This window comes from Takifugu rubripes, chromosome 10, assembly GCF_901000725.2.
Source record: "Takifugu rubripes chromosome 10, fTakRub1.2, whole genome shotgun sequence".
Classification (NCBI taxonomy): domain Eukaryota; kingdom Metazoa; phylum Chordata; class Actinopteri; order Tetraodontiformes; family Tetraodontidae; genus Takifugu; species Takifugu rubripes.
In genome coordinates this window covers 11175789-11190785 of record NC_042294.1, presented here as the reverse complement: position 1 = coordinate 11190785, position 14997 = coordinate 11175789, and the positions used below count along the sequence as shown (strand labels likewise).

The 14997-nt window shown below is 45.2% G+C and overlaps 3 protein-coding genes across 8 annotated transcripts; 2 read left to right on the top strand and 1 right to left on the bottom strand.

Moving 5' to 3' along the window:
- Positions 1-9: 9 nt before the first annotated feature.
- sat1 (spermidine/spermine N1-acetyltransferase 1) lies at positions 10-1585 on the bottom strand. The gene is given in 6 exon segments (NM_001280060.1): positions 10-373; positions 465-505; positions 582-683; positions 872-952; positions 1030-1081; positions 1367-1585. Coding segments are annotated over 6 exon segments (516 nt in total). The 5' UTR covers positions 1430-1585; the 3' UTR covers positions 10-196.
- Positions 1586-2554: 969 nt separating this feature from the next.
- acot9.1 (acyl-CoA thioesterase 9, tandem duplicate 1) lies at positions 2555-8949 on the top strand. 3 transcript variants are annotated; one of them, XM_003968195.3, is made up of 16 exons: positions 2555-2703; positions 3211-3305; positions 3821-3847; positions 4386-4431; positions 4516-4686; positions 4775-4812; positions 4889-4972; positions 5049-5152; positions 5535-5608; positions 5935-6002; positions 6631-6742; positions 7044-7134; positions 7230-7315; positions 7403-7490; positions 8050-8200; positions 8372-8949. In XM_003968195.3, the coding sequence occupies exons 1-16, from the start codon at positions 2690-2692 to the stop codon at positions 8425-8427; spliced, it is 1305 nt and encodes a 434-aa protein (XP_003968244.2). In that variant the 5' UTR covers positions 2555-2689; the 3' UTR covers positions 8428-8949. The 3 variants fall into 3 exon arrangements, with proteins under 3 accessions (XP_003968244.2, XP_029698746.1, XP_029698747.1); XM_029842886.1 differs by lacking the exon at positions 3821-3847; XM_029842887.1 differs by lacking the exons at positions 2555-2703; positions 3211-3305; positions 3821-3847 and adding an exon at positions 3856-4031.
- A 151-nt stretch (positions 8950-9100) lies between these two features.
- Positions 9101-14386, top strand: LOC101068389 (pyruvate dehydrogenase E1 alpha 1 subunit). 4 transcript variants are annotated; one of them, XM_011608149.2, is made up of 13 exons: positions 9101-9259; positions 10180-10200; positions 10545-10703; positions 11515-11580; positions 11656-11829; positions 11913-12039; positions 12119-12210; positions 12286-12378; positions 12462-12617; positions 12912-12983; positions 13089-13156; positions 13256-13364; positions 13635-14386. In XM_011608149.2, the coding sequence occupies exons 1-13, from the start codon at positions 9200-9202 to the stop codon at positions 13797-13799; spliced, it is 1362 nt and encodes a 453-aa protein (XP_011606451.1). In that variant the 5' UTR covers positions 9101-9199; the 3' UTR covers positions 13800-14386. The 4 variants fall into 4 exon arrangements, with proteins under 4 accessions (XP_011606451.1, XP_029698744.1, XP_029698745.1 ...); XM_029842884.1 differs by having other exon boundaries at positions 9102-9259; positions 10545-10637; XM_011608151.2 differs by lacking the exon at positions 10545-10703 and having other exon boundaries at positions 9103-9259.
- Positions 14387-14997: the final 611 nt, after the last annotated feature.

Below are 14997 nucleotides of genomic sequence, written 5' to 3'. Positions count from 1 at the left end.
CCCACAATGAAAAACCATCAGCGTGAAAATCTATAAATAACTTGTTGACTACATGCAGAATTTTAATACAGCCAAGCAGAATTCCCTTTGTGAATCCACCGATCCTCTTGAGTGGAGAGAAACCTCAGACTGCGGAGGCTCCGCCCCCTGACCCTGGCGGTTCCTCGGCCGCCGGCGCCCCTCTGTCCACGTCTAGTCATTCCTCAGCAGGAGTCGCCATCTTGAACAGGCTGTTCTGGCTGAACTTGAAGAGCCTCCAGCCCTCCTCCTGGGACAGGTCCTCGGCGCCGCGACGCTTGTAGAACTTGATGGAGGGCTCGTTGTTCTCCGCCACCACAAACATCATGCCTGTGCAGCGCATCTTTATGGCCAACTGGAAGAGCAGACAGGAGGGTGAAAAGAGATGTTTGGAAAATGTCACGTGACTAGAGATCATTTCCCGACTCCCCCTTCCGTTCACTCACGTTGCTCAGGTGCCGCAGGACCTCAGAACCGATTCCCATCCCTGCAAGAACAACACAAACCAGAACTAAGACCCCAGCTGGTGATGGTGAGGTAAGAGGAAGTGAACAGGTGACTACCTCTGTAGGGCTCCATCACGTAGAAGTCCTCCAAGTAGAGCTGCTTCCCCACCCAGGGGTCATAAGTGAAATAATACATGGCAAAGCCCACCACCTTCAGGCCTGGACAAGAGGAGAGGAAACACTGTTCACCATGAGGGTGACAACATATCCCGCGGTTTAACCTGAGCCTGCTGCGTTGTTGTTTGTGATTAAACATGAGGACATGTCTGGTTACTGGGTATGATGACATCACCAGGAAGACATCACGTGCGTTAGAACAGCCTGGAGGGAAGTGTGAGTGCTCATACCCTCACTGCTGTTCTCCTCTTGGACTTCAGCGATGAGGCAATGGTAAAACGGCGTCTCACCAAATCCATCCTCCAGGAGATCTGAGAGAGAGAGAGGGGGTGGAGATGAGGACAACCTAGTGGGCAGGAACGTCCAGGGATACGGATGGAAGACTCACCTTTCTCAGTCAGAGTCACCTGGTTCTCACATTCTTCGTATTTAGCAAGTTCCTGCGGCGAAAACAGAGCCGTCATGCAAATTTACCGTCAAGCGCAGCACAACAAACTACGCAGGTCAGCGAAACCTGAGAATGACCATATTTGGAAGCTTCCCCCTCTCCCCCCCCATCCCGGAAGTCTGTCCGGATGCCGGACAGACGTGACCTCAGCCGTGAACTAACCCGTGACCTGCCATTACCGGAAGTGGTTAATTCACGCCAGGCTACGGAACTAAATTAACCGTAACGTCTGATCCATACTGGACCGAATAACATGCACTGTTTGGAGGACATCTACCTTCACCAGTCGTAAAATGTCAGACACGTCTCTGGGTTCAGCCTTCCGTAATTTATAGTCCATTTTCTTCTTTTACTCTTTTTTCCTCGGGTTTGAAGTCCTCTGAATGTGAAGTGAAAGATCAGTTGTTTCTTCATTCGGCTATTTCCCCACAGTCAGCCTCGGGTCCGGACGCTTTTGTCGCGACAAGAACATTCAGTTTAATACACCCTCGGCTGGGTCGCTGCCGCTAATCTGTCCGTAAACTGTTTACGACGCTACTTTTATAAGAGATCAGAGCCGGGCTGTGATTGGTCCGTCCACGCAGCGTTCGGGTTTCTGGCCAATCAGCGACGCTCTGTGATATCTGGGTCAACCACGGAGATCCACTTTGTTTTTGTGCTGCAAAATGCTTTTTTTTTTTTGTAAAGGATGTTTCAAAATGCTTTTGAGAATTATAATATTCAATATTGACTTTGAATGTTTGTTTCTATTCTAATCACAACGCCGTTGTGTTCCGGAGAGCAAGTGAAAAACAACCCATGAGCCTTTGTTTATCACATTTACATTTCAGGCATGTGAAATGGAAATGGAATTTTCCACCGCCCGCAGGCACCCGTGGAATCGCTGGAGATATGTTTGAACATTTCAAAGGGACCTAAAGGTTTTTAACAATTCATGTAAGAAACGACAGGTGACTGCAACGGAACGTCTAATGTTTACGAAGGAGTCTTCCCCCATTGTTGACTTTCAGTTATTAAAGAAACCTGAGATATTCTTGCTAGTTCTTCTGTAGCCACACTCTGATGACTGATCCTTTAATAAAAATTTCCACAGCTGCATGACAAGTGTCTAAAGTATCTGTGCATTAATCCACAGGTGTTCACATTTATCAGACCCCAGAACACGGGTGACATCTTCCGTTTATAGTCCTGGTCGCACATCTTCGAAGCCGGGGCATTACGCAACTGTTGGAAAAGCTAAAGCGTGCTGATCTCACGGTGATTAGCACAAAAAAGCCCCACAAAAAAGATTTTTTGCGGATTTTTCAGCAATCATTTGTGGTAAACGTAGTGGGCGTGTTTTTAACGGCTTATCTCTAATCTCTCTGTAACAAAACAACTGTCGCAGCAAAAGAACACTACTGCCTGTAAATACAACTATTTGGTCAAATCAGTAAAATATTAAACCATGAAGGCATGCGCGTGACGTCATCGGTCGTGGGTGTGGTCTACGGCGATACCGGAAGTCCCCTTCTGTCTTTCCATTCACTCCTTTCAAGGGAGGAATTTACCCAATTTTAGCTGCCTGGACCACCAAGATTAAAGCAGCCTTGACACCAAAATGCTCTCTTCAAGGTCAGTGTGATTAAAAACACCACCGAGTGCTGCTCTGTTGCCGAGGGTGAAAAAAAACCCAACTAAACGTGAGCTTAATGGAGTATAGCTAGCTAAGTTAACGTCAAAGTCCTTCTTGTTTCAGTTTTTTACCCATTTTTCTTTCGTATAAGGTGAACAACTACATTTGCTCCACCTCCCAACTGTTAGCTTGCTCTCAGGGCGATCAGTCATTGTTTTTATAAGCGTCTTACTAGTGGTGCTAACAAATCTACACAGGCACCTTTAAATCTTGTCGCTCCTTCAAACTTAAAAGTTTGGTCCCCCTTCACGTTTGATTGATTACGATGAAAGACAATACAAAGGAAGTGTTAAATGTTCCTGTGAGGTATCTGAAGGTGTGGGGGTTGTTGAGACCTGGACACGTCTGCAGCCAACGTGAAACCAAATGATCAAGATTAATTAAGATCATTAAGATTGGGCGGTTCGGCTACCTGTCACCTCACATTTGACCTCTTGTCCCTGCAGGGTGCTGCTGCTGCGGTCAGCTGAGCGCTTCCTGTCCAGAACTCTCTGCATGGGAGAGGTGACGAAGCAGGACCGGGCTCCAGACATGACTGGAGGTAGGATTATAGGATTCCTGTTCGACCAATAACTCAGGTCGTGTTGCTCCACGCTATACGGCATCGCTTTACACCAGTCATTCTTTCAACCATCCCTTTATTTCATCACTTCAGTTACACGAGTATCTAAAGACTTGTAGAGAAAACTGCTTTTATATTGATGCTGTTTTGGAGGGTGAAGAGTTTATTTTAGAGAGTCATTTTCTACATTTACTCTCGGGAGGTGGCTGAGATCCAGATTCTTCCCAGTTGAACTGGGCTTCATTTGTGTAGCGATATTTCATTCATTCTCTTTAAATGAACAAAGGAGTTCAATGTAAACACTTGGTGCTTCTGTCTCATGTGTTCATCCGCTGCAGCCTCCTCTTCAAAGACTGTGTTTCATTTTAAAAGTGTGTGGTGCAACACAGAATCAGTTATGTTTTTTTATTTTAACGGCATCTAAACTGAATATGATAAGATATTTATTGGAGTTTCATCCAACCTTACTCTGAACCGTTTTTATTTCTCCACAGGAGATCCACTTTTACATGTTTCAAATGGTGTGTGTTGGTAAACCAAGACAACTTCTACCATTCCGAGCCGACCTAAACCTGTAGGAGCTGGCGCACATTAATCCCTGCTGCATGTCACGGTCCAGCTGAACGTTTACGCTCCTGTTTAAAGCCACTTTGTTTCCTTGTTTCATGCACAGCAGCTTTTACGTGGCGCCCTTTCTGCATCTTGGTAGGTGTGGAGTAGATGGAAAGCTCAACCTTATCTGCGAGTTAACACTCCTCTTATTCTTTACTTCTTCACTTGCACAGCTGGTTCTCATGTGATCCTTGTCTCCATTCTGCTGCTTCCTGTGCCTTTGCTTCCACATGTCTGACAGTTTGGGCCTCGGTAACCTGAAACAGGAATATTTTACTCTAAAAATCAAATATAGGACATTTGGTGCCATTATATTGTGTTTGGTGGTTACCCTGAAGGCTCCAGCTGTAAACAGACTGAAACAGGGTCAGTGTTGCTTTGGGGAAACACTCCTCTCAGACACAGTGTAAACGCACGTTCTGAATGCTTTGTTTTGGCTCTTTTCAGTCAGAAACAGGCTAAGAGAAATTGTGGGAGCTTCTACCAACTGGAGGTACTGAAACATCACAGGAATACACAGACATTCCGTTTTTACTTGATGAACGGTGCTCTGTTGTGATGAATACATCCTCCGCAGCGACCATCAGCAGGCCATGGCGGAGCGCGGCTCGCTGTCCTCCATGTTGGCCAAATCGCAAGGCGATCTTCCCCCCAAGGGGATGAAGGACAGCTACCTGGAGGTCCACCTGCCGCTGGGCTCTGAGCCGCAGCTCCGAGAAAAATACCTGACTTTCCACAACACCGTCAGGTGAGTGTGCGTGTGCACGGACAGACGCTCTTACTCCTGTTCTCCACAGTCTCCAACGTCTCCTTGGATCTTTTCTTTTTTTTTTTAGATTTGGCAGAATCTTGGAGGACTTGGACAGTTTAGCAGGTTTCCATTCCAGATATTTGTTAGAACCAAACAGGAAATTTCCCACATGAACACACACTTTCCCCTCCGTCCCCAGTTCTCATCTCTTACTCCCACACCTTTAACACGGCGCTGAAGAGGTCTCCCCTGTCCATCGTCACCGCACTGGTCGACAAAATCGGTAACCTCAGTTGGCTTGAACGGTTTTTGTCCAACAAAAGAAGCTTTAAACAAATGCGCTTTGCTTTCTCCATCAGATATGAGGCATCATGTCATCTATCCTGACTGTGATGTCAAGTTCACTGGTCATGTGACCTGGGTGGGCAAAACCTCTATTGAAGCAAAGATGCACATGTCGCAGGTACACGCTTGGTCCAAATGTTGGGGGGACTTTTAGGTGTCAGATCACATCAATTTAATCTCGCTGGGAGCTGTTTGCACAGCAGCTCGGTATTAAAATAAGGAAGAAGGGTAGAGAAAGATATGTAAATGAAGACTAAAATAAATACAAACTACGTTCCAAAGAAACATGGACAGTATAAAGTGCCACAACAGAAAAATAAAGAAAATCTTGAGAAATTAAAGCAGTTTACCAGAAAAAGTGGCAAATGTCTGAAGTTGTGACTTTTATCTGAGGATTGATTATTCTAATTCTGATTTCACATAAATTATTTTAGTCATTGTTACACTTTGACGGACGCAGTCCAAATCTGCCCCAAAACAATAAATGTGGCTGGTTTCAGTACCGCGATGGCGCTTATGCTCCGGTTCTGGATGCTACGTTTGTCATGGTGGCCCGAGATCCAGAAAACAAGAGGTAGGACTCCCAGTTTGGAACCTTTGATTCAGATTAGATGGGTTCTGGGGAAAATGCAGCTAAAATGTTTTAACTGCTAAAACTCCTGATCATAAAAGTATAAATATTGATTTAAAAGAAAAGTGTGATTTTCCAGGCACCACTGAGTGTTTATTTCATTTACGAACAATGATGTAATTCTGCTCTCCATCAGTCTATCGAAGTCTTAACGAGGAAAACTAATATTTAATATTTAAGAGTCCAGATTTACAACAACTTCATTTCCTGGACTTGATTACATTCTTATACTGAATTCTGTTCCAGTCATAACTTTGTCTTCTCCCCAGGGCAGCGTTTGTAAATCCACTGAGACCAGACGGACCTGAGGAGGAGAAACTCTTCCAGGAAGGAGAAGGTAGGACGAGGCAGGGTCCCGATAAGTTCAGAGAAATGGTACTAATGGAGTACGAAACAGAATAAAAAATCAGGAACTCGCCGTGTGAACCTACAGAACTGCTACAGAAACTAAAGGCTTGTTTCCACCGTGGGAGTTCCTGGTAACTGCTGGGGGCAGGAACCTTACAGGAACCATTCCTCTCACTTGGCCCTCTCGAGGGTCGGGGGTCAGACCCCTTGGTGACATCATGAGTTTCTGTGTAATCGTTGTGCAACAGTTTCAGCCTGATTTCCCCTGGCCAAGCTGCCAAAGCACAAATCGTGAGATGAGGATGAGGTGAACATGGCTCGGGTCTGTGTGCTCCTGTAGGAGGCAGCGGATCCCATCCGGCTTCATACCACCATCCAGGAGTTTTTCAGGGCTGATTTAAGTACTGTACCTACCATAGAGCAGGAGCCCAGTTAGGCCCATAAAGGTTCCTATATATAGCCCTTTGGGGGTGATTCTTGTTTGGGAGACGTGCGCCAACATCCGGCTCCGCAGAATTACGCCGAACTTCCTGCTGTGGGAAACGCGCCTGCTCCCCCGCGGTCCCTGTGTTTGCACATCATTCAAACGGCTGTTTGTTTTGCTTCATGATCTCTAGCTAACAAGCTGCGCCGCGTGGAGCTCAGCACCGCTTCCCTGCTGAAGGTGGCGCCAACCGACGAGGAGAGAAAGATCGTGCACAGTCTGTTCCTCAACACACTGGACACTAAGTATGACCAACACTGGTGTGTGCTGATATTTGCTCCAGTATTTTGGGAACTGAGGCTGCTTTTCTTTTGACTGGCAGGTTTTTGTTCAGTAAGCGTCAGTGTTTCTGTTTCTGAACTTGGTAGAACTAAAGTTACCATAACATCCATCATTATAGCGCCATCCCAGAGATGCCAGAACACTGTACATTGTAGCTTAAGCTGTTCTGTCCTGTTAGGGCTCCAACCCGTGCTCCTCCAGACTGTTCTCCTCTGAACCACAGGAGAAATGTGGCTTATAGGGTTTTTTTGTTGGTTTCTCCAGAACCGTCAGTTTCCGCAGCCGAGTTTTGCCTCCAAACTCCGTCTGGATGGAAGATGCCAAACTTAAGGGGCTGGAGATCTGCCACCCGCAGGTGACAACACTCGGGGGGGGGGGGGGGGGGGGGGGGGGGGGGGGGGGGTGAAGATTTTAAAAATTAAACTGTTTTCCCCTGATTGTACGACCCAGGAGAGAAACATCTTCAACCGCATCTTTGGCGGTTTTTTGATGAGGAAAGCGTACGAGTTGGGCTGGGCCAACGCCTGCGCCTTCGGGTGAGAGATGCTGACGAGCGGGCACACGAGGGTGGGTCAGAACATCTCGTCCGTCCCTAAATACCCGGTTATTGTCTCCTGCTGCAGAGGGTGCCGGCCCCGCCTGGTGGCTGTTGATGACATCCTCTTCCAGAAGCCTGTGGAGATTGGCTCGCTGCTGCTGCTGTCGTCCCAGGTCAGAATCAGTCGCTGATGGCTGAAGATGCAGGGAAATGAACATGTCGGAGCATTTGGCAGCTTCTGTGATGACAACAGAACAGTAAAAACATTTAGTTCCATTTTATTACTTAAAAAATAGCTATAAATCCTGTATTTAAAAGCCTTAAAACAATTGATACGCCATATTAAATGGGGTTTATGTTTAAACTTGAACCTTTTGGCAGAAATTTGATATTGATGTGACCCTTAACCTTTTTAAATGGTATGTGGTGAAGCAAAGAGGAACAAATGAGTTGCTCTGTCCTGACATTTATTATTAAAAATAAGAACCTTTTTCTGTTTTTTTTTGAGCAGGAAAGAAGGTGCAGGATCACTTGCCACAGTTTGGTGTTGATTTTAAAGCAAATCATTGTGTCTTTAACACCTCCCCTGTTAGTTCACCTCTGATAGAGCAGCATTGAAACATTACTCTTTAGTTTCTATGTTGGCATGAGTGCGGCTCCAGTAAATGAGTCTAAATCGAAGTGGATTTCTCAAAAAGGATCAGGTGAAGATCCCTGTGTCTGTTTTTTCAGGTGTGTTACACCGAAGGGAACTACATCCAGGTCAGAGTTCACAGTGAGGTTTTTGACCCTCTGACACGCCAGCACAAGACTACCAACGTCTTCCATTACACCTTCGTGTCCGACCGTGACGTCCCCAACATCATCCCAAAGACGTATGGAGGTAAACATGCAAAACATCCCTCCCAATCGTCATCTTTGGTTTGGCTGAAATAAATATTCAAGATTTGGATGATGATGATGATGATGATGAATGGCTCACCTGTGCCTCGTCTCTCTCAAATATATTTGTGGACATGATTTGACTTTTTTGTGTTTTTGTGTTGTCTGACAGAATCAATGTTGTACCTGGATGGAAAGAGGCACTTTAACCAGACTGTGGGACACTGAATGCAACATGTCCAATGCCTGGAGCCTTTACTTATCAAAAACAGAGTTTATATGTGCTGAGGTTCAATGTGTACAGGAATTTTCTTTTATAATCACTCCCTCGTCAGTTTACACACTCATTACATGGAGGCCTGGGTATGTTACCTTCATTCTGCTCTTTTTTAATCTCATAACTGTATCTGAAGACTTTGACACCTAGCTAAAAGATCAATGAGGATTTACAACTTCCTGAACCTCCCTGCACTTGTCTTTACCTTAAGTATTTATGCATGATGATACATTACTTTACTCTTAAATATATTCACTGATGCCTCTTATACGCACAGAACTCTATCTGAATTTGGCCTTTACGCTGAATGTGTCAGAATGCTTAAATAGGGAAAGGTGTTTGATTGTGCTGGCTTATATTGTATACAAGTGCAATATTTTTTTATTGATCTTAAGACTTTTGCTTTCATTGAGTGTCACATGCTTCCATTTATTTGATTATTAAAGCACTCTCAAAAATTAAACCCAATAAAATGGAATGCTTTTACTTTGCCAATGAAATTAAACGCTTTCCAGAATAATACTTTTCTTAATGACATAACAGTGACAACTGTGACAATCTGTGTGAATCAAGACTTCCGCAGCCATAAAATTCAGGTCGGAACTATTGTTTCTTTCCCCGCCGGAAGTTGCGGGGAAGGTTTAAACACGAACACCAACAGTTACCGCCGCGGATAAAGTGCAGCTGAGCTAATCTCTTAAGAGTTAGGTCTTCGTCTGTAGCATGCAAAGTATGTTAACCATTATCTCAAACGCACTTTGTAGGATCACAGGCAGGAATGTGGTGAGTGTTTGGGGGCTGGAGGCTGCGGTTGTGGTAATACTAGCCGTTTGCTTGCCCTGGTTTGTTATGGTCCTGACCTTGTGCGTGAGCTAGCTTCACCATTTCTCTGTAACCCTCATGTAGTAGAAACATGTATGGTTTAATGGCGTTTGTGCCTTTACACTACTTTCAAATAGGAAGACTTCTCGTTGCGAAGCGTCCTCGGTTTTTCCAATGATTTTATCGTACTTTCCAAGAACAGCCTTCCTTAACAGATAGTAATTGAATTGGTTCTTCAATACATTTATCCGGCAATTGAAGGACTTGTACTATATTTTTCTTCTCCAAAAACAATAATATAATAACCATTTGATTAATCCTGGACTAGAGGGGAAGCAACATTTGATTAATAGAATTACAGGTCGTTTTTAGTTGCACTTCATTTGTCTGGCCTGCCTCATGGCGTTAGCATTAGCATTGAGCTTTTTGTGTCTCAGTTGCAGCAAAGATCCTACAGTCATGTGAATAATTAGGTAAAATTCAGCAGTTATTACTTTTGTCTTCTAAAATGGAGCCGTAAAAGTAACTTAAACTTAACTTGAAGTAACTTCAGATGACTAAAACTACCAAAACTAGTAAACAAAGCCAGTCGCAGGAGTATGAAAAATACCATTGTCCCTTAAAAAGTGTTTCCACCATTTTTACACTGATTTTTGTTTAGTAATTGACACTAATTGTAGTTTAACAGCGTTCTGACTGGAATAGGACACAAATGCAACTGTAGGAACTCTGCTGTTTAAAAACCTGTGGTTCTCCCCTTCGGCTTCCGCTCCCTAATTATCCACTTTCTCTCTCTTGCATATGAATACACAGCAATCCCCACTTATGTCTTGCTTTTCTCCCTCCTCTCCCACCTCCTCAACCCCTGGTCTGACCCATAGGGAGCCCAAACAGTGTCTGAGGTAAGCAGCTTGTCCCTCTGCTTGTTTTTATTTAGGAATAGAAAATTTGTTTTAAAATTTAACAAGTCCTCATAAATCAGGGAACTATGTTTTTCACAGACAGTACATTGATTCGACAAATGTGAAAGCTGAAATCTTGAAATGTCAGAATAGTAATTGTAGACACTGTTGGGCTGTTGCCTCCATGTTCTTCCCACGTTTTTCCTATTTTTAGCCTCCTTAGGTGACCTCATCCTCTGTGTTTCCATCCATGTTTCATGTAGTTGCTGTCTGCTGTTTGGGCCTCATGAGCTGGTCCTTCCGGCTCTTCTCTGGTCTCACTCGTTGGCTCCTGTGTTCCCCAGTTGCTGATTGACCTGTCAGAATACGTCAATCTGACGTCACCGGTGGCGCCTGCCCTGGCTCACACTCAGCGGCAACCTCCTAAGCCTCCTCCAGTCAGTACTAAGTCCACATCGGCTGGCAAGTTAGTTAGCAACCACGCCTGCCAGCTAGACAGACCAGTAAGCACCTGTGTAGCCTCCTCTGTCTGCTTGATCACTAACGGAAGTGGGGAACTCAGTCTTGTCTCTCCAGCCACCTTCACCTTATAATCTGCATTATTCACTTCTGATTATTTTAGGTTTTCGTGAGGTAATGTTTTCGTTTTTATCTGCCTGACTAACGTGAAGATCTGTGAAACCACACGCATGTGCAGGTCTATGCATGTTTTATAGGTGAACAAAAACAAGTCAGCCGGTTCACAGTGGCGGGTTGGTAGAAAACAGCTGTGTGTGATGCACCTGAGTAGCCGAGACTTGTTAAAGAATGCCGATTCTGACCATGAAAAAGCCTCTTTATATCGGTGCTGCTGCCTGGTCGTGTTCAGACTCGCAGTGCAAATTGAACCTGACTGCTAGCGTTCAAATTCCAGGACTGCATAATAGAACATTGATGTAGAACCTAAAGTGACGACTGATTGGAGCTGAAAAGTCCTGTTGGGCCGAGAATGTGAGCGTAGCTTTAGCCCCAGCCAGACTACGTTTGCCAAGAGGGGAAACTCCATCACCATTTCTCATCACCTTTCATTCTATGGGCTTCTGTCTCTTAATTACTGGTGCAAAGGAAACAAAGAAACACCTAAATCCTGTAAACACTGTATCATTGATGAAACTGTTCATCCAATCAGCCGTTGACAGATCAATCCACTACTGCCCCCCTTGTTATTGAGCTGTAGGTCCTGGTGGAACCCTCCTGAGGCCATGACCACCTCCTGAAGGCAGCGTCCACCTTCAGCCTTTGGCCTCACGCCTTGTTTTCTGCTGTGTCCTGCAGGGCGCCAGAGTCGTCGTTTCCCGCTCCTTCACCGACTTCACCCCTCAGGTCACCCTCGACATCAAGGTAGGGGATATTTGAAATCAAAGCGGGAAGGGAAGGAGAGCTTTCCCACAGGGCGCGGTCCCTCTTTGTTGGCAGAAATGCGACTTGCACCGTTTAGAGGATGGCCCCCCGGAGAAGGCGGAGCTTACGCGGGAGCAGGGCCTCCAGTATTACCGCGTCATGCAGACGATTCGACGTATGGAGCTCAAAGCGGATCAGCTGTACAAGCAGAAGATCATCAGAGGCTTCTGTCACCTGTATGACGGACAGGTGAGAGGATTCTCTGAGCATCTGTGTGCAGCTCCAAGGTTTCATTTCAGGACATCACTTGATTCCCACCTCCTGTTTTGCAGGAAGCTTGCGCAGCAGGCATCGAGGCCGCGATCACGCCGACCGACCACCTGATCACCGCCTACCGGGCCCACGGATACACCTTCACCCGTGGCGTGTCCATCAAAGAGATCATGGCTGAGCTGACAGGTGAGACGGGAGGAATTTCCAAACCCTGTGGAGGAACAGGCTCTTCCTGCTGCACCTTCACGCCTCGTTTCCTCCTCAGGTCGTAAAGGAGGCGTGGCCAAAGGCAAAGGAGGGTCTATGCACATGTACGCTCCACATTTCTACGGAGGCAACGGCATCGTGGGAGCTCAGGTAAACACATCTCTGACACATGCGACCCTGAACCTGTTAACTCTCTGAAATGGATCTAAACTGTGATTTTTCCAGGTTCCTTTGGGAGCTGGAATTGCTCTGGCCTGCCAGTACCAAGGTAACAATCAGGTGTGCGTCACACTATATGGAGATGGCGCAGCCAATCAGGTAAAGGCCCAAATTTAGATCTAACGCATAATGTGATTAGAACTGTAAACCTATGAATGACATCATTTCTTTGATCCAATCAGGGCCAGCTGTTCGAGTCCTTCAACATGGCTGCGCTGTGGAAGCTGCCGTGCATTTTTATCTGTGAGAACAACAAATACGGCATGGGGACGTCCGTGGAGAGGGCGTCCGCCAGCACCGACTACTACAAGAGAGGAGACTTCATCCCAGGGATCAGGGTGAGACACGAGCGTTATGGTCTGTCTGTAGGTGGCGGCCGAGGTTTTGGGCAGAAGCTGCAGGGCGTCTCTGCCGTGCGCTGCAGCTGGCCTGTAAGAACCGAGACTATAACAGGAAGAGGCGGAGCCTGTCCTGGCAGTTGCAGGTGTGAGCATCCATCCAGCTGTTTGGTGCTCTTGTATGATACTGCAAACAAGCTGGATTCATCCTCTGCTGGGCTGTGGACCCGTGAGGGCGGATTATTGATCTGTTTAGGAGCAGCGTTAAAGCCTCCGCTTGTCTCGGTCTCACAGGTGGACGGGATGGATGTGCTGTGTGTCCGAGAGGCGACAAAGTTTGCTGCAGAACACTGCAGGTCGGGAAAAGTAAGTAAAAAAGTCTGACAGTTTCCTGATTCACAGGTCAAACGACACGTTATCAATGTGAAAATGAGTTTAAACCGGAGTGGAAACGACGGTCTTTCCTTTCAGGGCCCCATCATCATGGAACTGCAGACCTATCGTTACCATGGACACAGCATGAGTGACCCGGGTGTCAGGTGGGTAACGAGTCCAGAATACTGATCCGGTACGGAAATGACATGAGATCAACTCCTCAGCGAAACGAGTCGTGTTTACTCTGATGCAACTTCCTGCAGCTACCGCACTCGTGACGAGATTCAGGAAGTGCGCAGTAAGAGCGACCCCATTTCCATGCTGAAGGATCGCATGCTGGACAACAACATGGCATCTGTGGAGGAGTTGAAGGTACCGGCACACGCAGACGCCACCAGTTCAAGTCTATCGGCTCTGGTGACGTGACATCAGTGAGGCTGCAGCTGGAATACTAGAAGCTCCGCCTTCGTTTGCCCAAAACAGGAAGTCAAAGGAGCTTTAATTTGAAGTCGGTATAAACCCAGAATTTAATGAAACTATAGCATCATCTCTGAACCGATGAACTCCGCAGAACTGTTGTCAAAGTGCTGCAGAAAGATTAAAAACCTGTCGTCAACAGAAATCCTCTTTCTGATTTGACAGGAAATTGATATCTCCATCCGTAAAGAGGTGGAGGAGGCGACCCAGTTCTCCACGTCGGACCCTGAGCCCCCACTGGAGGACCTCTGTAACCACATCTTCCACAACAACCCTCCCCTGGAGGTCCGAGGGACGCACCCCTGGGCTGCCCTCAAGTCCGTCAGCTAAGCCTGATCTCTACCCCGACCTCGCTCGACCGATTGATCCTTGAGTCTAGATCAACATTCTGCACCTTAACAGGACCAGAAACCTGTCAGTGTTATTTATGTAGTAAATAGAAATGTGTTTTTATCCCGTTGTTACCTCGTCTTGTCTGCTGGAGATGTTTAAATGTTACAGAACGCACAAATGTCTTTAACGTTACATTGGGAAATTAGCAGATTCAAATGTTAATATATTATTTCTTATTGCTGCTCATGTGGAATCCAGGAGAGTTTCTTTTCCTCTTTTACGGCTTCAGAACCAATGAACTTCATTTACAATCTAATTTTTAATTATTCTGAGTGATGGAACATTAACATAACAAAGAGACTTTTGCAAATCGCATTTCTTTGCCAATAGACACAATAAATTCGGAGAGGATCCAACTTGATTGACAATAAAAGCTTAATAGAAACTGATGTAAAGGAAAAATGTTTATAATTTATTTACATTTCATTAACACTGTTAACCTTCAGACATTCTGTATCATAAAAGCTTGTATTGTCTACATGCATGAATTTTAAATAAATCATCCAAATTACTCTACATAACCTCAGAGGAACTTTAGTTTATCTCCCATAAATCAGTTATAGGTGTCATTTTTACATATACGATGGAGATTTTGTCATTTCAATTGAGGAAATAATCTTTTTCCAGGTCATTGTTTAAAGTAAACTAGTTTCATTTTTAATGCACCTTAAGGATATTTGAACATTCTTTGTTATAACCATAAACCTAAGCTGAAAAACAAAGCTAAACCATCACCCAAGGACTGGAGTTCCACCAGTGGCCACTAGGTGTCGCTATAGGGTTACTTTAGTTATGTTATCTAAGGCCTCAAAAATGAATTTAATTCAAAACGACATTTACAAAGTGTTTCAGTTCAACAAATACGAGCCATCAAAGATCAGTTCAGTAAAAAGCTTTTGTATTTGGCTTAAGATTTTCGACCATCACTATTAAGCTATTGAAAAAAACTGATATGATCTATTTTAACCAGCAATAATTTTGTGTTCTCTTGCTGAAAATAAAATCCAGCTCCTTAATAATTATAATTATAAGGATACAAACCCACAACAGCTGATGAGAAACTGGATTATTTTCAATCAAACAGCTTCAACTACAGGTTTTCCAACTAAATCCGCCGGTCTTATCTAACACGTTG